General features: G+C 36.9%; 1 protein-coding gene across 3 annotated transcripts in view; it reads left to right on the top strand.

The window, feature by feature from the left end:
* Nucleotides 1–21,282, top strand: part of vps50 (VPS50 EARP/GARPII complex subunit) — a 164,146-nt gene that overhangs the window by 111,880 nt on the left and 30,984 nt on the right. For 2 of the 3 annotated variants that reach the window (XM_059012400.1, XM_059012389.1), the window contains 4 exons: nucleotides 4,386–4,492; nucleotides 8,385–8,506; nucleotides 9,990–10,061; nucleotides 10,757–10,837. In XM_059012400.1, the coding sequence (XP_058868383.1) occupies nucleotides 4,386–4,492; nucleotides 8,385–8,506; nucleotides 9,990–10,061; nucleotides 10,757–10,837 (382 nt within the window). The remainder of the gene's footprint in view (nucleotides 1–4,385; nucleotides 4,493–8,384; nucleotides 8,507–9,989; nucleotides 10,062–10,756; nucleotides 10,838–21,282) is intronic. The other variant, XM_059012390.1, reaches the window with a different exon arrangement.

Here is a 21,282-nt window from a genome sequence, read left to right as displayed (position 1 = left end):
TAAAAGTGTGCAGGCTACATAAAAGTTTCAAATGTCACTCCTAGCCCAGCTTTGCAGCATTTCTTTCTCCCGTGAAGAGGACATCGTTTGCCGCATGCAGCTAGATCAGTTTTGGGGTCTCTTCCTCTGTCCCTGTATTTCGTAAAAAAAATAAATAAATAATAATAATTTGGAAATATATTGCTCACTTATATCACCTGCTAGTTTTGTAGCTACCTATCTAGTACATTAATTAATTAATTGATAGATAATTAATTCCAGCAATCAGTATGTACTGAAAAGATTTTTCGCTGTACTTTAAAAGATTAGTTTTATTAGCTAAGCGACTCAATACAACATACATTTCACAAATAATTTGCTTGTTAAATAACGTAACAATATCTACAATTTCCTAGTTAACTACATTTACATTATATTTATGTTCAGCCGCGTCTGCCATATTTGCAAGTTGTTCCCACTTGTCTCTGTCTTTAACGTAAAGAGTTCTGGGACTTCAGCACAAAAACACTTCCACAGACGTCAACTGTTTTGTACACTAAGTTGAAGAGTGCAGTGAAGGGCACATAAAACACCCTTCACTCGTTCCCTAAGGAATTGGGACAACCCTTAAGATAGCGAACATAGTACTTCGGCCCATCAAGGGAAGGTAACAAGTGAGCAAGGGTGTGGTTTGGGACGCAGCCAGTTTGTGTATGTGGGACTCCTAGCCGGAACTACGAATGCCTGAAGTTAAGCCTCTCATCATGTGACAGAGTACACAGCTTAGGTTTCGTTTTGAGCTAGGACTATATAAAGAACTATAGGAAAATTATGTCACAAGTGGTCGGAGTTAGTAAACAGTGGAGCCATTTCTGGAGTCCATAGAGCACTTTAACAGTGCACTCGCAGTGCTTTTAACGTATTCGCGCTTGCCCTGACAAAATGTTTCTTCACATAATCAAGCATTAATTCGCATAAATAACAGTCAGTCACTTTATATTAACGATATTTTGTATTCTTATTAAAAAAAATACCGGTATATCCTGGCGCTGCAACACAGCATCACCGCAATGTATTCAGTACTGAGTGGGCTCCACAAATGGCGCCTGTAATTGAGTACCGAACTGCATCACAGGATTGACTATCCTATCCTTCTTTTATATAGTCCTAGGTTTTGAGTCTATTGCTCCGTCATTGTAGCAGCTAGACTGAAAGGGGCGGTATCGTTGGAAAGCTTAGAAGCCTGGTGATTTTTTACGTTTTTGTAGGATTAACTGAACACTTTGAGTTACTGTCTTAATTTTTGATTTCCAACTAGCATTTTTGATTCTTCCTTTATCATTGTATTCCATGAACCACTTCAGCTCCAGATGTAAAAATGAAACCCCTTCCCAGGTACCGGATTTTGAAAATAATGATAATAATGTTTTCAAACCTGTAATTGCTATAAAATGTTGACATATGATGAATAAAACACAAATGAATGACCTAAACTGTGTTTTCAATATAGAGATAAAAACACGTTTTTTTAAGAAAAAAAAGTTTAACAATGAAAACAAAAACGCTGCTAACAACAATAATAATCAGTAAACAATAAGAAAAATCAAATAAAAATCAAACAACATCAAAACACTGTGCCATTTACTGAAATGTTCAATACAACAACCCTGGGTTGCCTTCACAATCGCTGCACATTTTTCTTGTGTCTTTTCTTTTGTTTTCATTTTGTAGCAGACCCTGTACCTTTTTTGCGGTCTCCGATTCCCTTGTGTTGGAGGAATAGTCACAAATGCGTGTACACAGCTACTTTGCGCAGGCATTGTGATGGATCTGGCTGCCGCATTGCCTGTACCCAGTGCTGTGTTTTGATAGTATTTTGTCACAGCACTGCCATTTCAAACCAGACAGCTTCTCGTTTGCAGCTGGCTTACCTGTAAAGTAGCTGCATGCTCTTTTGTTTGTACAGTTTGTACTGTTCTTGGCTCCACATCCTCTTCATCATAATCTCTGAGTGATAAGTCAGCATCACTGTCACTGGTATCGAAATCCTCCGAACCATCTTCAGTCCTGTTGCTCATTATAGAAAGACCACGTACGTTGCCATGTTTAGCTTTCGCTAAAAACTATATAAACTACAACTAAACAAGTAAAACTAATAGTAAAACAAAAAATAATAATTTAAAACACTATATATATATATATATATATATGTATATGTATATATAGTGTTTTAAATTATTATTTTTTGTTTTATATATACTCGTAAAAGTTGAATGTCTTCCTGCAATATATCTGTCTTCTAAACGTCCACAGGTAGATTGGAATTGCTACATGACACGCAATTGGATAAAAATGTCACCTGACCCTCCCCTGACTTTCATTGCACATTCCGCAGCACTAGCACTGCCTTAGAGAATGAAACCTGAAATGCTAGACTGAGAAACCGATCATAGAATAGAATGGGAAACTTGACGTACGTGGGTTTTCATTTGACATACGTGCGTACATCATGGTGTTGAAGTGATTAAGCATTATTTGTTTCACTGCTACATTGTTTTAACCACTGGCCATATTCAGGATAAAGACCACAACTTCAATATACTCTTTACAGTCACAACACTGCAGTTTTCTTTGATTAATTCATTTACTTCATGCTTACAAACAATGCCATCTGAAATGCCATTTTCATTTCTACATGCACTGTACATTACAAGGTTAAATCATGTGCCTGTTAACATCTGTGTGTCTTATCACTAGATTGAAATTAATTTAGACACAGATTATGATGAATGTGTTTGTCTAGCAAACATAGTATTAATAAAAAAAGACACGCTGCACTGTCAAGTGAGATTATTTGGTCAAGCCATTCAGTGTTTAAACAAGTCAGACGTCATCATTAGGATCTTCCATCAGTACAGTTAGATACCATATTTAAGTAACAAAGTTTGGCAGCTTGCATTTTTCCTAATAAATTGTTGTAAATTCAAGTGTGTTATTTGAAATTGAAAATGGGAAAACACGTGGAAGAGAGAGTAAAATGATGCTGTGTAACTCCCATTGTGATGTTGAGATGCCGATAAATAATGGAATATGTTGTCTGCTGCCTTGGCATTGCAGTTTGGTAAAGAAATAGCTCAGAGGCCTGGTAGGCATAGAAAAACAATTACAGCTGCTGGAAAATTGTCAGTTTTTATTCTTTCAGAAAGCTAGCAACTATCATCTGAAGATGTCTTTACAACCTTAAAGAACCCCTTTTTTTCCAAAAGAATGAAATAAAGCCTTGCTCTTTTTGGAGAACAGCTCCTGGGCACTGTGTTTTTTTTAGAAGTGATAAATGTAGCTTCTTGCAACATAAAGATGAAAGGTTTGTCATAGCTATGCTGCAAGTCTTATTCTGAACGACTCCTACAATATCTGCAACTTGTTTATTGTTTTCATAAAATGGGAATATTGTTATTATCCTTCCTGTTTTTTTTTGTGTGTGTGTGTGTGTTTTTTTTTTTTAATCATTGTATTGTGTCCTACCCAAGTCTTTGTGTGTAATCTGTTCAAAATGCCCTGTGTCATACCAGACTGCCATACAGTATGTACTGTAGGTTTCCCTAGTTTTAATCCAGTTACTGACTCACAAAATGTCTGGCTGATGTCAGTAATTCAGTTGCTCTTATTTCCTCACACTTTTGCACGACATTACAGTCCTCTAACCTGAATTAAACGAAGCCACTGGGTGATAATAATGCCACCTGCAAGAACAGAAGTACAAAACAGAAGGTGCAAAGTCACTATATGTTTCTTGTTTAGCAGGTAATGTGTTCTGCATAGTAAACAACATGATGTAGAGTGACCCCTGAAAAGTCTTTTCAGGCAGACATTTATACTTGAAAACAGTTATTAATATCTTAAAGGCCAGAGTTATTGAGTATTCCTGCTTCAACACACATAATAATTACGGATTAGGAAACACACTCTTTAGTTTTAATAGCTTTCTCGTTTCTCATACATAAGCATGCAGTGCACTGTCATAAGGTAAATAGAAGGTGTGCTAGATAAACACTTTCAAATCTACTGGTAAGCGTTCTATAATAGGCCTTATGATGACTCTGGGTTTCTTTTTTCTAAAATGCTTATACAACAGTTATGATCTCTTCACTGATGTGTCACAGTTTGGTGCTTTCTTGTTCTAACAGTTTTTCTTTCCTTTAACAGCCTGTCAAATGAACTGACAGAACTAAAAGAATTAACAGCCACATGGCTAGCATGCAAGTTGAAATTAATTTGGCAGATTAACAGAGCTGTAGCCTTATGCCTTTGACTGCTGAACCAGCTCATGAATTCCCCGCCACCCCGCGACTCCTTTAGCCTTACCACTTGGCCTGCTGTAATTATGTTTCTGCTTTTGCAATTAGTGTGTCTCGAGATACCCTCAGGAGCAGGAAGAAGTCAGATTATAGCCTTAATAAGGTGAATGCACCCATCTTGACGAACACTACCTTGAATGTAATCAGGCTTGTTGGTGAGTAAAACAATCCCATCATTAACTGAAAGGTGATGGAAATGACCATCCATGAGGTGTACCATTTCTGTACTTTAATTTATTATTATTATTATTATTTATTTCTTAGCAGACTCCCTTATCCAGGGGGACTTACAATTGTTACAATATATCACATTATTTTTATATACAATTACATTATTTTTTTGCACATTATTTTTACATACAATTACCCATTTATACAGTTGGGTTTTGACTGGAGCAATCTAGATAAAGTACCTTGCTCAAGGGTACAGCAGCAGTGTCCCCCACCTGGGATTGAACCCACGACCTTCTGGTCAAGAGTCCAGAGCCCTAACCACTACTCCACACTGCTGCCCCCCTAAAGTGTAAGTTATGAAAACTCAATTTTCATAACTTACACTTTATATAACACCACTTATTCTGGTTTATTACTGTAAGGCAAGACATACACAGGAATGTAGTACTATTTGTTTTTTTAAATATACTGCTTTATGTCTTTTTTGAAGGTAATGTTTTAGTCTTCCAAGTAACTTTGGCAGTTATCCCCTCAAAGCCATTTTTCAGTCTTTGTGTTTGTTAATTTTGTAATTGGCTGCAATCACAAACTTTAAATTGCTATTTTGTAGTAGCAGAAATATATATATATATATATATATATATATATATATATATATATATATATATATATATATATATATATATATATATATCCTAGTATATTAGATTAAGAAACCAAGCATCTCTGCCAAGACCCTGGTTAAAAAGAAAAGCCACTGCTAACTTTCAGCACTGCAATGATGTGCTTTCATCATCTAGTTGATGCTAAAAATGTTTCAAACATCTTATCTGGTAAAAAAAAAAAAAAAAATCTTGCATGGTAGCATGTTCCATTGCCCTGGAGCACAGAAAGCTAAAGCTCACATTGTTGGACATCAATATATGTGATGGAACAGACAAAAGTTTACTGTTTGACAACCATAAGGTCGAAGCTTGTGTATATGAACCTACAACTGTGATATATGTTGGACCCCAGCCAAGGACAGCTTTGATGTCAACAATGCATTCTTCAAATCAATCCTTTAATGGGTACCCATGTAGTGCATGTAGCACTGGTTATATGTGGCTTCCGAACCTACTGTGTGTCAGCAATTGGCTGAAGCATTTTGTAACAGAGTGATATTTTCAAAGCTTTTTCTCCAATCTTGAATTGCCCATTTTTTGAAAGGAAAAAGGAACCAAGTAATTTCACAAGCTAGAACCGTCCAATTAAGTATATACTGTAAATGTATCTTACTGTGTTAATGTAATTGTCATAAACACCCTCCAGTTATTTTTGTATCAGAAAATTAAAGTTGAATTTTCTACTTTTTAAAAAGGCTGAAGTAAATGCTTTAGAAATATGGCCCATAATTTCTTGAGGTTAAATCTCATGAGGCCAGCAAAAAGGTTGTTGGAGTAGTGAAACTGTAGTAATGGCTTGAATAAATGCCTTAAAGGTCCACATGGATGAGGAATGATGTCAGCTTTGCAGTGTTTTGTTGGTGGTAGTTGTATGCCAGTGACTGCCAGTAAGACACCCTCACCCAGAAGCAGTTTCAATCAAATCAGCCAGTGCTGTAATGTAATGTTTTGAGGTGGCATAACAAAGTAATCTAGCTCCACAGGCATTGGCCTGGTATATCACATGACTGCCACCTAGAAATGCGGGCTCGACATTGTTTGCTCAGTTCATGGTAGCTGCTTGAAATCTGGTGAATTTGTATTTGATCACATGACACTAATAAGCTCCAGTGCATTAGGTTGCGTTACAAAGCTCCATATGAAAGGTCATATTTTTTTTCAAAGAATTTAGGACTTATGCTAAAATGGAGAAAACCAATAACCAACTCTTTCTCAGCATTAAGGCGATGCTGGTGGTGTCTGTCTCCCAACCCCTACATTTATTTTCTCATGGACCTCAACTATATTAACAGCAGATTGTAGTGTCTGATGTACCCCCAATACAAATTGTACTATAATTTTCTCTCCTATGCACAAAATATCTATTGATCAGTATTTCTAACACAAAGTCATAAATCATAAGTCACGTAGATAAATCGATTTTAAAGGACATACACGTTTGTTTGCCAGCATTTTATGGTGCTTTTCAAGTAAAGGTTAAGGGTATCATATTTTAAAAAGCTTTTCAGTTGTGAGGTGTTAGTTCAGGACACCAACTGCTGAATGTCAATACTCTGAATGGTTTTACAATCACAAAAACATTTAAAATCCTTCTCAGCAGTATACATCCAAACAAATAACTTTTTTTTACTGTGTTTTTGTAATCTACATAGCCTTTTATTTATTTATTTATTTATTTATTTATTTGATACATCAGTTACTGTCTCTACAGAAAATACAGCTGACAGGCCTAATTAAGTTGTGGAATGGCTTGCAGGCCAGCACAATCAAATGGGCTAGCTCAGTGCAGGATAGCCCAGATTTGGTTTGCATTAATCTACCTTAATAAGATATACTTTGTTTTAGTCTGTTATCTTCTTGCATAGTACATCCTGGTTAGGCTTCAGAAATCAGATTCTCTGGTTTAGACTGCAGGTGGTGTTTCCTGTTTATTTGCAGATGTCTAATCAACTTCATTAAAGTATTTGGTGGTGTTTTTAAATGGGTGTTTTCTTATTATCACCATACGATTAGGGGTTACTAGAGAACAGGAGGGATTTCCTTGACACTTACTAAGAATAAATTGAGTTCTCTGAAGTAATCAGTTGGATGAGATCTCATTTTTAATAGTTTGAGTACTATTAAACTAATTAGACGTGTATTTTGTTGTTCATATATATATACAGCTCTGGAAAAAATTAAGAGACCACTGCAAAATTATCAGTTTCTCTGGTTTTACTATTTATAGGTATGTGTTTGGGTAAAATGAACATTTTTGTTTTATTCTATAAACTACTGACAACATTTCTCCCAAATTCCAAATAAAAATATTGTCATTTAGAGCATTTATTTGCAGAAAATGACAACTGGTCAAAATAACAAAAAAGATGCAGTGTTGTCAGACCTCGAATAATGCAAATAAAATAAGTTCATATTCATTTTTAAACAACACAATACTAATGTTTTAACTTAGGAAGAGTTCAGAAATCAGTATTTGGTGGAATAACCCTGATTTTCAAGCACAGCTTTCATGCGTCTTGGCATGCTCTCCATGCTCTTTCACATTGATGTTGGGTGACTTTATGCCACTCCTGGCACAAAAATTCTAGCAGCTCGGCTTTGTTTGATGGCTTGTGACCATCCATCTTCCTCTTGATCACATTCCAGAGGTTTTCAGTGGGGTTCAGGTCTGGAGTTTGGGCTGGCCATGACAGGGTCTTGATCTGGTGGTCCTCCATCCACACCTTGATTGACCTGGCTGTGTGGCATGGAGCATTGTCCTGCTGGAAAAACCAATCCTCAGAGTTGGGGAACATTGTCAGAGCAGAAGGAAGCAAGTTTTCTTGCAGGACAACCATGTACTTGGCTTGACTTTTTTCTTGACCTTTCAGTCACCACTGTGCAGAAAATTAAATTGGTAAAACATATTGCTGTGATGAATCAGGTGTATTTTCTACCAGGTTGATGTGTTCTGTCATAGCTGAATGACATGCGATCCAAACCTCCAAAAGCTTTTGAATCAAAGTGAGTGTCTTTCCCTGCCTTGTCTGCTTGTGTTCAGAAAACACAGTGAAAACAATCCTATGAGGTACTGAGTGTGTTTCCTTTCCTGCAGCTTGGGGAGTACACTAATGGAACTGCTAAAACAATATGTGTTTCAGGGTTTTCGAAATTGCTGTAACACAAGAACAAAATGTAACCTTTTCTTTTAATGTTTTCTTTGTTTCAGGGAAGTACATGCAGATGATGAATATCCTGAAACCAATAGCCTTTGATGTGATCCACTGCATGTCCCAGTTATTTGATTACTACTTGTATGCAGTCTACGCATTCTTTGGCCGAAATGATATGGTGAGAAAAGTTACAGAGGAGCATGTTATTTATGTAACTAACAACATACCTGATTGCTTTTAAAGTGATTGTGTTAGTTATTTCTAGCATTTGAGTTTCAGTTTTAATTTGTGTGGTATTTGTTTTATTTTATTTTGTTTTCCATTTCAAGTAAAGGGTTTATAAAAAAAAATATTCAAGTAGCTGGAGCAGGCCTAGTAATTCAGCTGGTTAAAAAGGTGAATGTAGTTTAAAAAAGAGAGGGTGTTCCATTGAAGGCCTTTTACAATTACTAACATTAAAGTAACATTTCAGTGTTTTGTTACTAATTGTTTTTATCAATTTGAAGAAGGCCTGTTATCATTAACCTCCTGCTGTACACGTAATATTTAAAATTGAGATGGTGAGGTTGAGGTGTAGCACATATCCTTTAATTCTTATATTAGCCTTCCTAATGGCGCAGCCCTTTGTCGCATCATTTAGAGGTCTGAGTTACTGAAATATATACCCCGGCTAAAGGCTTTCTCGCCCAAATATAAAAGCATGAGCACTCCTGGTAGGTTATCCATCTTAATGAAGAGCATTAGATTTGGAGCACAGATTGAAAGCCATGATTAACTAGTTTCATCCTTTTTCAAAACAACATCATTATTTCCCTTGGAATGTACAGTCACATAATGTATAGCTGCACACAAGCCTCCATTATGTTTCATTTGTCAGAAATGTATTTTAAGAAGGAAGCAAGATAATGGGAAATGGGTATTAAGAATATTAGAATTTGCTACCCTTGAGGGATTTATTTACCAGCATGAGAGTAGTTATTCTACCCATTATGTACTTCAGTGGTACTGATAAATCAAATAAATAATTGGATGTGCAGCACATGCAGTTATTGGATGTGAGAACACATGCAAATATATTAAGCATTGTGGGAGAAACTGGAAATCGCCAAGTTCACCACAATTACATGCTTCTAAAGATGATTTCCCCTTAGGCCCCATTGAGCCCACTATAGATCCCTTAGCATGGCAAGACATTCCTCCACTGGCCCTTATGTGGCTAATGGATGCTGCAACATGAAATCGATCTTACTGTTCCCCAGAGAGCAATGATACCCACTTAATTACTGAACTGAATGTTATTCAAAATATCTTCAGTGTAGATGAGAAGTTCTGATCCTTAGCCAAATACACAGATTTAACGTACTAACAATTATCATTGAAAATAGTAATTACATGTATTGTAGTTGTGCTGAAAGGAGTGACTGAAAACAGTTACCAGAATTAAAAAAAACAAACTAAAACCTTGAGCAGAAGATCGGAGAGCCGCAATTTCACTCCGTAAGATTACTTTACCTCCTTGATCCCAGCCAGGTGCCAGCATGACGTGTTATGAATGAATTTGAGCAGCATGTCTAATTTATTTCTTTTCATAACATACCGATTTACAGTCATAATTATTGTTTTGATTGTTGTCCTTGCATCTTTTTCTCTATGTTTCAAAGCATGTGCCTAATCCATCAGTTTCTGTGCCTGGAAAAGAACAAAGCACTCCTAGGCAGACGACAGTCTGCTCGGTAAGATTCTGGGGTTTGTACCCTTAGCTATAACTAGGATTTGTCACTTGTCAGAAACTGTTTGCTGTGCTTTCATGCAGCGATTCCCTTAATGATCCCCTTGTATGTGCTTTCTTCACCGTCTTAGCCCTCCTGTAGTTTTTTTCAACTCATTTAGAAGTAGTGGTGTGTGAAAGACATTTCCAAATGTCAGTTGTAGGAGCTTTGGAATTTCTGGGTCTTTACCACATTTTTTTTATAGATGAGAAACCTTTTGATAATGTAACAGAACAGTAAATATTCCAATAGACTGGTGATTTTCAAATGAATATTATATAAATGCTAACACTTTTGTTAAGTTTCACTAGGTTTTTCTAAATTCGACATTGAAATCACAAAGAATTCACTGAGCTATCATTTCAACAATTTGGATGGAAGTACTCTGTCAGGGTTATGAAGCAGTGTGATGAATGCTCAGTAGTTTTCAGCACTGTGTAAACCCATAAAACAAGAAATAAAAAAAAAACTATATATCTATATTTATATCACCTTGTATTGAATATTTGAGATGTTAAAAAAAAAATGTTGCAGTCTGGGTCTGAGCAGGGGAGGTGACTAAAATAAATACAAAATGAAACAAGGGTAAGGATTAGATAGATCTGCAAAAAACCCTGCCTTCTGATGTTTATGGATTTGTTATTTTTTTTCTTTTGCAGTATGAATCATCCGGGCTTGGTCTAATCAGCAGTAGACTCCGAACAACTCTAAATAGAATACAAGAGAGTCTTATTGACCTGGTAAGGATTTTAACTTTAATGTGTTGCTACTTTTTACCTTCTAAAGAACAATTCATTCATGTCTTTTTGAAGATTTGCTGGAGTGGTTTTCTAAGGTTGCAGATCAGTTTAAGTCAAGGTGACAGACAGCTCTGACTTTTTTTTACATTCATCTCAATTCAGAACACTTTGCTGGCAACCTCTTGATCTTCATGTGCAATTAAAAAAAAAAAAGAACTTTCTGGGGGCTATTCTTTTTTTTGTGAGAGAACATTGGCACTATTTTTCTGTCTAGGAGTGTTTATTTGTATTTATTATTATTATTATTATTATTATTATTATTATTATTATTATTATTATTATTTATTCTAATCACGACATCATATAGACATTATTTTTAAGTATTGTGAACCTTAGCTAAGTTGGATGTATGGCATGGACACCTGTTAAGTGTTATTCAGAGAAGCAACTAGAAAACACTAATTATGTTCACCATTTTCCTCTTCCCAACACAAATTAGCATGGCTCCCAACTAGTTTCTAATTCTTAAGTCAAGAAACTGAATGAAGTATCTTCTTTATACAAGCAAACATTAGCAAGAACCCCTTCAGTCAACAAAGTATATTAGAACTTACCAGGGGTGAAATGGTTTTTCCTCAACCAGATAGAATATGTAGTAATGCTAATGGTAACTCATGACAAACGTTTAGTCTTTCTCAGTGCGTTCAGTTGTTGAAATTAGTATTTGGATTTTTCTACCACAAAGTTTGATGTGGTCTCCACCCCCAAGAGTGAAAATATCTTTATGGTCCCATTTAAGGGAAAGGAGTGTGTGCTGGTTATGCACGTAGCACACATTTGTGCATTATGGGAGCTGTAGTTCAAACTGGAGAGAGTGCCTGTGTGATTGCATTAATTGTATTAAAAAAAAAGACTTATTTAAGCATTACAATTAAGGCCAAGAGTCTTTCTTGGGGATCATTCTCTACTGGGACTGTAAACCTTGCTGGTTATTAATTCTCCCAGAGCTGAGGTTGTTATTGCAATTAAAAGATGTCTGAAGGTAAAGTACCGAGGATTACTAGAAAATGAACAACCCATGCAGTCGGTAACCAATGACATTGCTTGTTTTAGTTTCCAATGCTCTGTTATGATTGTTATTGTGCTTAATGAATTGTTTTCATATTCATGGTTTGTACTTACTGTGTTTAATGGAAAGAAGTAGAAAACCACTGAAGCCACTGCAATGCTTTGATGTACACACTATACACCTGTGTATTACTGGATATACATCGAAAGCAGCAGTTTTGGGGAGGACATGAATACAGATTGTTGACAATATAGTTAGTTTCTGAGTGTCCGGGTGCTGGTTTGGGTGTCTTTTATTTTGATGACTTCCCTTCCAAGACAGTCATGTCTAATATTAACTCCTGGTTAAACGTTTTTGGAGTTCAAGCATTAAGATGTGTAGCAAGCCGTTGGTTAATAGTCATTATTGTCTCTGAGGAGTTATTAATAAATATTTGGGGCATATTACTATAAACAGCTTTTGTCAATACAGGGTTAAAAGTTGGGCTTTTTGGACCTTTGTGCCGAAATTAAAATAGAACAATACAGTTTTAGAACAAATCCTTTTTTTTTATAGGAAACACAGGTAGTAAACAAACAGATGTGGTATGAATGATTTAAGGTCGACAAAAATAGGCATACAATAAAAGCCAGTGAAAAGCTTTTTTGTAATTCAATGTCATCAGATCCAAAGGAATAAGGGGGAAAAGGCTTGTACTGTTACCGTTGGCGATGATAATTGCTTTTAATCAAATTGTCAAATCCCTTAAAAAAAAAAAAATGCCATGTGAGAGAAAAGCCAAGTCTGAGAACTGTAGATGTGTGTGGGTTCCTGTGGGTGTTCTCTCTACAGTTTGTAAAAGAAAGAAATCTGTTTACCTTAAAGCATATGCTTTGTTGTTGTCTCTACAGACACTGTGGTGTACAAATTAGCTAATTAGCTACTGCACACAATAACACACAACCTTTATATAGGACAACTCATTTTATTAATTATACCCTGTTAATTGCTAGCTGTAGCTTTAGTCTTTTTGTAGAGGTGGAATAGGCAAACAATTTCTTAATCAGATTTTGTACAGGGTAAAACGAGAATGATAAATCGCTCAGTTAATATTTAATTGAGATGTGCAAGCTAAAAGCCATTGCCATCTATAATTGATTCATCTATTAATTGTTGCATCTTTGGTCTAGGTGTAGCACATTGCAGGTATTGATGTACAACCATTGTTATTACATCATTTAAAAGTGCTCTAAAACATGACTGCTTTGCTGCTTTCTGATATTACCAATTGTCAAAATCACTGAATAGTTATTCACTATGGATGTACATTTTGCTGTTGAGCTATGAAACCTGTTCCTTGCTAGTGATTTTTCTACAGTATATGACATTTTTTGGATTTCTTTTCACAGAAACACATTTTTTTAGTTACGGTGAAATGTGTGTATTGACTATGTCTATAGTGGCCACTCAATAATCTGCTTTTAATTGTTTGTATCTAAGACCTTTGTTACAGTCACTTGAAGCATGTTTCACTGTATATGGAGTGGTTTTAATAGCTACACAGAGGAAGAACCAATGTGAAAATATGCTGACTTTTCAGTTTTTTTTCCTCCAGTGTTTGTAAAGGCCTGTCAGATAAGTGGTGTATCAGCAAAACTCTATTATATGAATATATTACAGAACATATATAAATAGCTGGGTGTTTTGTGTTTGTCAGTCTATCTGCAGTCTATGCTTAGGTTATTCTTATTGTCTCCTACATTTTACACGGAATGCATTTAGAATATCACTACACTATATAGGGCAAGGAATGGAAATAAGACTTAAATAACATGGGATTTAGAGCTTTCCATTGTCAGTTTACGGACTCAGTACGCCAATACGGCAGTAAAAATGTCAGCGCCCCGGAGAGGGGAAAATATTCTTCCAGTCAGCTTTTAAAACACTCAGTGCAGAAGTGAATTGTCATTGATTGGTACTCAATAATAAACGTGAGGGAAGGACAGCTTTTCTTGTTTTGAAATCAACACATTAATGAATGGATTTATTGATACCTGGTGATTTTTAAATACTTCTTAAAGGCATTTCCAAGTACGAGTTTCTGAACATCCCTAATGTACACAGCAGCAAAGTATACCCTGTAGGCTTAAATCCTTTAAAAATATATTTTACCAACCTTTGTCTTAGAATACTTACATACTTAATTGTACAATATACTGTATATGCTGAAATGTATAACACGCTTGCAGAATTTACAACAGATGGCTAAATAATATATCTAGAAATAAAAATCACTGATGTTGAGCAAGTTGTATTTTTATGTACATCACATAATTCTGTTATTTTTATTAGTTTAATTAATACTAACACATTTGAAGAAGAAAGGTATTGACAATGTCAACCCAGAGGACTTTTCGACCTGAAAAAAGAAACAAGGACCAGGGGTCACAAATAGAGATTAGATAAAGGGTCATTCAAAACAGAAAATAGGAGGCACTTTTTTACACAGAAAATTGTGGGAGTCTGGAACCAACTCCTCAATAATGTTATTGAAGCTGACACCCTGGGATCATTCAAGAAGCTGCTTGATGAGATTCTGGGATCAATAAGATACTAACAACCAAACAAGCAAGATGGGCCAAATGGCCTCCTCTCGTTTGTAAACTTTAGTATGTTCTTATGTTCTTATTTGCTGAGGTCCCTCTCTGACAGTCACAGGCCCTCGTTACAACAGCTGTGAGCTGCAGCTGGTTAATAAGAACTGTCTGTCAAAACTGAACGGGCAGGCAGTAGGTAGAAACCTGACTGCGCTGGACGAGTGCCTGATGGGGACAAAGCATCGCTGTTGGATGCTCCTATTACACCAGGGCATACCTTTGGTCCCGCAGTGGACGAGATGCTGCAGCGCTGTCCCCGTGTGCAGGAATCCACAAGGCGGTTCGTGGTAGATATGTGCTTGTCCATATGGACAATACAACAGTGGTGGCGTATGTAAACCACCAAAGCGGCTTCAGGTCTCCCAGTCTACATCGTGTGGCCTGCAAGCTTTTGCTCTGGGCACACGAGAACCTACTCTCACTGCAGGCAGTACACCTGCCTGGGGTGACAAACTGGGCAGCTGACCACCTCTCAAGGGGAGTAACCAGTGCCTCAGAATGGAGGCTTCAGCCCGAGGTGATGAGATTCGGGAGAGCAGAGATAGATCTCTTTCCCTCCCAGGAATTGACCCACTGTCCCCTCTGGTTCTTCATGAAAGGAGGCGGGGACTAGATAGTGATAGATGCCTTGGCACACCAGTGGCCGAGGCAACTGTTATAGGACTTGCCACTGCTTGCCATGCGGGGGCCCTTACAGCATTCCGACCCTTCGAGCCTGCAGCTCTCGGTCTGGCCCCTGAACGGTTGCATTTGAGATCACTTGTATACAAGTCACATACAGATGCAACTGTCACACATACAATTTTGGCCAGACAGCTGACAATGTGTGAAACCTGTACAGTAGTTATAGTGGAGGACAAGTCATCGGCTATTGCTACAGACATTAATCTTGAACTGCTGTTTCTGTGAGCTCCAGTAATGACAGCAGCTGCAGCATCATTTTGTATCTGCTGTTTGAGGACTGCTTTGACCCATATATGATCCTGTTAATTAGGTACAAATCTTAAAGTTGAGAGAGATTGGCAGGTGGTAGTAGTGTATCCAGTGGGTTATCAGTAAAAAGTTTCCTGTCAAAGATTCACCAGAATCACAATGACCTATCTTTCTTTTCCTAACGAACAGCTTCAGTTAAGAAGCCAGAACAGCATATGGCTGAGAGGAACAAGTTAAAGCTTTTCCAGCCATTTGAAAAGAGGTAATTTTTATTTTCATTCTCTCACAATCAAGTACTTAATGTAACTTTGTTTTACTCTTAAACATGCTGTTGTAAATGACTCGGATTAGAAGAATGTGTTGATTAAATAGTGAACTGTTTTTAAAGAACATCATTAATCATTGCTCTGTTGAAATGGAACATGATTATTACTTATTAAAATCTGCTCCACTTGTGTTACAGGTAATTACTTCTTACATCTGCTTAAAATTAATAGACTTTAAGTTCCATAAAATTAAACACTATGAGACAAAATGTATTGTAGAATTGTAATTATTTCTGCTAATTAAACTTTAAAATCTCACCTGTTGATAGTTAATCGCTTCATGCATAAACTGAATTTTTGGAGAATTGTATACATTAGTAATATCTCACATAGTTATACCTCACATACCTCACAGTAATACCTCACATGGAACTTAATACAAGTACCTCCTAATTCATATCTTTATAATATACTGCACATGATCTTTTGAATTTTTTTTTTCGAATACATTTCCCTTGAATGTATCTGTTTTTGCTGTTGGTGAATAGTGTGGAAACAGAACAGTGAGATGCAATTTCAGATTATATCAGAAAGAAAATGCAAACCAGAGAAATTATTTTTTATTAACGTTCATCTGAAAATATAATTTGTGTGAAAGAACTAAAGCAGTTCAATGGCTGTCTAGTCTTATGAACAAGTAGAAGTCAAGGGCTGTGTTAGTTTAATGCCTATTCTTGTGTCAAAAGTAATTAAGCATTTTTTTTTTTTAACTTATCTACATAATGATACTAATGACTGCTTTAGACTGGAGAATGTCATATTTATTTATTTTTTGTTTTGGGGTGGGGTTTTAACTTCTGTTTAGCCGTCTTGTTCATATCCCTCTCAGGATTTCAGATTTCCAGTTTCCTTCTGGCAACCTGCCTGCCTGCCATACTTTGGAGTTAGCTGATGCCTCCAAAGGCCTTGTCTGTCTAATGACAAATATTGTTTACAGTTCACCTGATTTTCTTACACTTGAATGACACATTATACAATTATGCTTCTCACTCTTTAGCTGCAATCTTGGCATTTTTATTTTAACATTAAAGTTTCTCTCTATTGACAGTTATTTGGAAACGGTTACTATCAAGGACTTGATTTTGTACAGACATGCTCAAAGAAACTTAAATTTAAAACAATTCTTTTTTTATGGGCTCAGATAAAAAAAAAACACATTTGTAAAGTACTGGTTCAGTACTGTGCTCTTGATTAATTGTTAACCAGTGCATTCATTATCTGGCAAGTTTGCTTGTATTCAGTGTCAATAAATATTTTTAATGTAAAACAAAATAAGCCTTGAGCCCGTCTGTAAATATGGCTGAGGTCAATATTGACTAAGCTAAAGCAAGCATAGATGTCTTCGATATGGACACACAGATCTACAGCAGGCCAAGCCTGCTTTATTTTACCTGCAGTTATATATTTAACAAATTCACATATAAAGCTGTCGGGTGTTTCACACAATAGTGAGGCTTTCCTGTCGCCACATGTGTGCTGTGATACTGTGCTGTTCAGTTTCCACAGCTCCCCTATGAGGCAAACATGGTTAAGCTTGAAGATCGGGTAAAATAATTTGTAAAACATGTGCTCCATGTGGATGCAGGGAAGTTATTCTGTTCAGTCTGCAGCAAGGTTTTAGACTATGTTAAACAAAAACGCATAGCCGACCACATTAAAAGCCATGGAAAAACGGAAGGTAGCAAAGCAACAGCTAACAACAGCTAACAATGGGTCAAGACTGGGTGGAAGATTTTTATACTGCAATTATCCCTCTCAAAAAAAATGACAATCCCAAAATGCGAAAGTTCCTAAATGAGCACATAAAAAATGGGGCTATATACTTAAAGCAACTCAATTGTGGCGGATCCATCTCCCCTGCGTCTTTGAATTGCATAAACAATAACATGGCTGAACTAAAGGGTCAGTACATGGCTATCATTGAATGTACAGACAGCTTGAATAGATATTAGGTGAATATTCTATTGCAGCTGATGCAGCTCTCAGACAAATGCCAGGCCGCTGCCAAACTCGTAGAAACAGCGGAGTTTGAACGTGTTAATTATGCTACGGTTTCACAAACTGTTGTAAAAATATGAAATAAAATGTTCAAATGTAGTATTTTGCGTGTCAGATCATGCAAAGTGCAGGTGAAAGTCATTCAAAAACAGTTTGGTTTGTGTTTCAACCAACTATTCATGTGACTTGCTGAGCACACATAACAGCATTACTTGGAGTGCTGGCACCCCCTGTTTACTGAGGTGAACCATCTATGTGCTCTAATAATAATAAAAAAAAATTCTACAAAGCCCCATTCAAATGTGATGGTTTCACTGACTACCTTATTGACCATGATGTTCAAAACCCGACATTACCTCCAGAACCTGTTGTAACACGATGGTTCTAAGCCATTGAGTATCACAGCAGTCACGTCGCTTACTAAAAGGGATTTGTTGCTCATGAAATCGAAATGGAGGATGAGACTTACATTTTAGCAGAGCTCAGTGTTTTGCTGCAGGCTGAATTACTCGTGGCAGATTACATTGTTATACAATCATAAGCAACGGCAATTATTGAGACCTTGCTTACTTTTGAATCACGGTCTACTTTAGCAACAGAAGTATATAATATTGCATCATAATTACTTGCTGAACTTTATCATAATGAAAGGAATGCATCAGATAATTGAAAGTGTCAAGTTTTTCACAAACTGTAGGGTTACTTAAATACAGACAAACAGCCAGCATCCTTGATCTCAAGCAAGATCATGTACTTTCCCACAAATTTAGTGATTACGAACAGAGCATCCTACTACTTGAGTTAATCACTTGAAGGTGAGTGGGCAGTTTACTTGGACATTGTAAAGGAACTTCCAAGTAACAATGAGGTGTCTCTCTTAGCCAGATTGCTGGAGTCATATTGGCAATCCCATGCAATTCAGTTGATGCTGAATGCAGCTTTTCCAAGTGCTAACCCCACAGCGCTGCTGTATGTCATTGGGAAGTATAAAGATGCATGCCTTAATGAACTTTTATATGACTTAAGCATTTCTCTCTAATAGCATGGGTATTTGTATGAAGATATTGGCATTAGGCTTAAGGACTGCAGTTTACCTCAGAAGGACGCAGGGACATTTAAGCACAATGTTTTCATGAACTGTTAGGTTGCGGCAGAGTGCAATTAGAGTGCAGTTTTTTTCTTTTGACTGCATACTACTGCACTGCAAAAAATGTGTAAAGTGGGGTTTTTTCAAGCGTTTTTCTGGAACAGCTAGAAGGTATAGAAAAGCACAGAACAAAATTAAAACAAAAATACAACATATGGAACAAGATTCTTATCATAATGTAAATTTAGAGTGGCATAATATAAAATTCCTGGAAGAACTTGGTGAAACAAGCCAGTTAATAGTTTTAGTTTAGTGGAAAACACTGGTTTTGTATGGAAGCTTATAGTCATAACATTATAGATGCTGTCACTTAGTATTAGTATCAGCAAAAGCGTAAACAACAATCGCTGGGAGACCAATAACAGGGTTTATGCCGCCCCAAGGTGCATGTTCTCAGCTCAGTTTGACAAGCTTAATGGGAGTGTTCTTTCTGAGGCTGAAATGACGTGCTACACATCTGAACATATTTCATGGATATTTAAAGACTTGACAGGCCTTTTGAGGTTGTTAAAGCCATCATAAGTGCATAATTAATTTGGAAAATATTTAAGCTGTAACTGACAGTCATCACAAGTTTACAAGGTAATAAGCATCCACAAGTAATTTTGCAATGCCATCCAGAAGATTGTAGTAGTTTTCACGTGTAGCTATTAAACTGTACCGCATGGTTTTTGTTACAAATGAAGTTTCCGTAATGTATAATGTATTCGTTTGTTTTTGTTTTTGACATTGGGTCGATTGCACCAAACTAAAAGGAGCTTACTAACTGGGGGATGATCTTGTGGTTAGTACGGAGGACTATACCAAACTAGTACGCAAGTTAATACCAATTGCAGTGAACTAAGCAGCTCAAAATGGTCCCCAGCTGCCTATTAAAATTGGTCTCAACTGCAACGAACCCAAAGTGACTGCTTTTGCCCTTTAGAGCAGTGGGTCCCAACCTGTGGTCCGTGAGTAACTCCAGATGGTCCACAAACATCTCCCAAAATTTGGTTACGAAGTTCATGCAAAAACCCATTTCTACACAATCACACGTTGTGCTAATACAATATGTATTAGTAAGCAGCACAACAAACAGCTTTAACCATGTGATATATGATATGTATGTAGTCTGCATTTTTCCCTTTATCTGTTTTCTTTTATTACTGGTGTGTTTGTAAGTATGCAATAAGGCCTAACAGGCCTACATTGAATATACGGACTCCCTGAAGGGCTTTATTGCATTTATAATCCAGTGGATTTGAAGAAAAAGAAAAAAAGCATAAATCATGTTTAGGGCAAAAAATTATTAGTTTTTTTTTTTTTTAATTAAATATCCTTACGCTAATAAAGTAGTCCTATTTATAACTTTGAACTACACACTAAGTTAGGGTGACCAAACATCCCGATAAAATTGGGATCGTCCCGATATTAGGGGCTTTGTCCCGCGTCCCGATCGAGGTACTGTCGGGACACCATTTGTCCCGATTTTTAGAGTAAACGTTGAAAACCCAGGCGTAAAATGTGAATTTTTTATTTTCTCGTTCGGAAATTTCGTATATGTGGCTGCTGTACTGTCTCGCAGCCTAAACCATACTCTACTGGTTTAGAGCGTGTTGTTTGAGTGAGTTGTTTGCATTGCATCTATGCGGCTATCCAATCACATTAACCTGCAGTCATATGATGCGGTATGCGTCACGTGTTTTTCTTGGTGCATGCGCCTGTGCGTCCCGTTTTACTGGCGAAGTGTCATGATGGCTGGTGGTGTTGCCGAGCCTGTCACTAATAAGCAAAAAAGACAAGTGCAAGTACCGAACGCGGTGGGGGGTGGGGAATTGATTCAATCATATGCCCATGGTCAAGTCATCCAATTAGGATTAGGATGTGATAACAGGTCCGTTAAATACACATTAAATACACCCATGATGGCTGGTGGTGTTGCCGAGCCTGTCACTAATAAGCAAAAAAGACAAGTGCAAGTACCGAACGCGGTGGGGGGTGGGGGGTGGGGAATTGATATGCCGTAGCCATAGAAATTGTAAAAAAAAGTTGTCATTAAGCGGCAGACAGTTGCTAATATCTGAAATCCATTAACATTAAAGTCAATGGGATGGGATTGGTTCCCGTGAAAATGTTGCTAATAACCGAAAGTTGTCTTTATCAGGGTTGCTAATAACCAGCATCTACTGTACATCTGTATTTTTGATATTGTGAATATTGCTATTGAAAAGGTACACTAGGGGGCAGAGTTGCGACGGCACTGAGTTATTCTTTTTCCCTGTCACTGACAGTGCAGACACACTGTTTGAGCAGAACAGACTAGAGGAATAAAAATAAATACAACAACGTCTCGGATT

Source organism: Acipenser ruthenus, chromosome 3 (genome assembly GCF_902713425.1).
Source record: "Acipenser ruthenus chromosome 3, fAciRut3.2 maternal haplotype, whole genome shotgun sequence".
Classification (NCBI taxonomy): domain Eukaryota; kingdom Metazoa; phylum Chordata; class Actinopteri; order Acipenseriformes; family Acipenseridae; genus Acipenser; species Acipenser ruthenus.
Note: the sequence above shows the minus strand (reverse complement) of the source record. Positions and strands in the feature narration are given on the sequence as shown.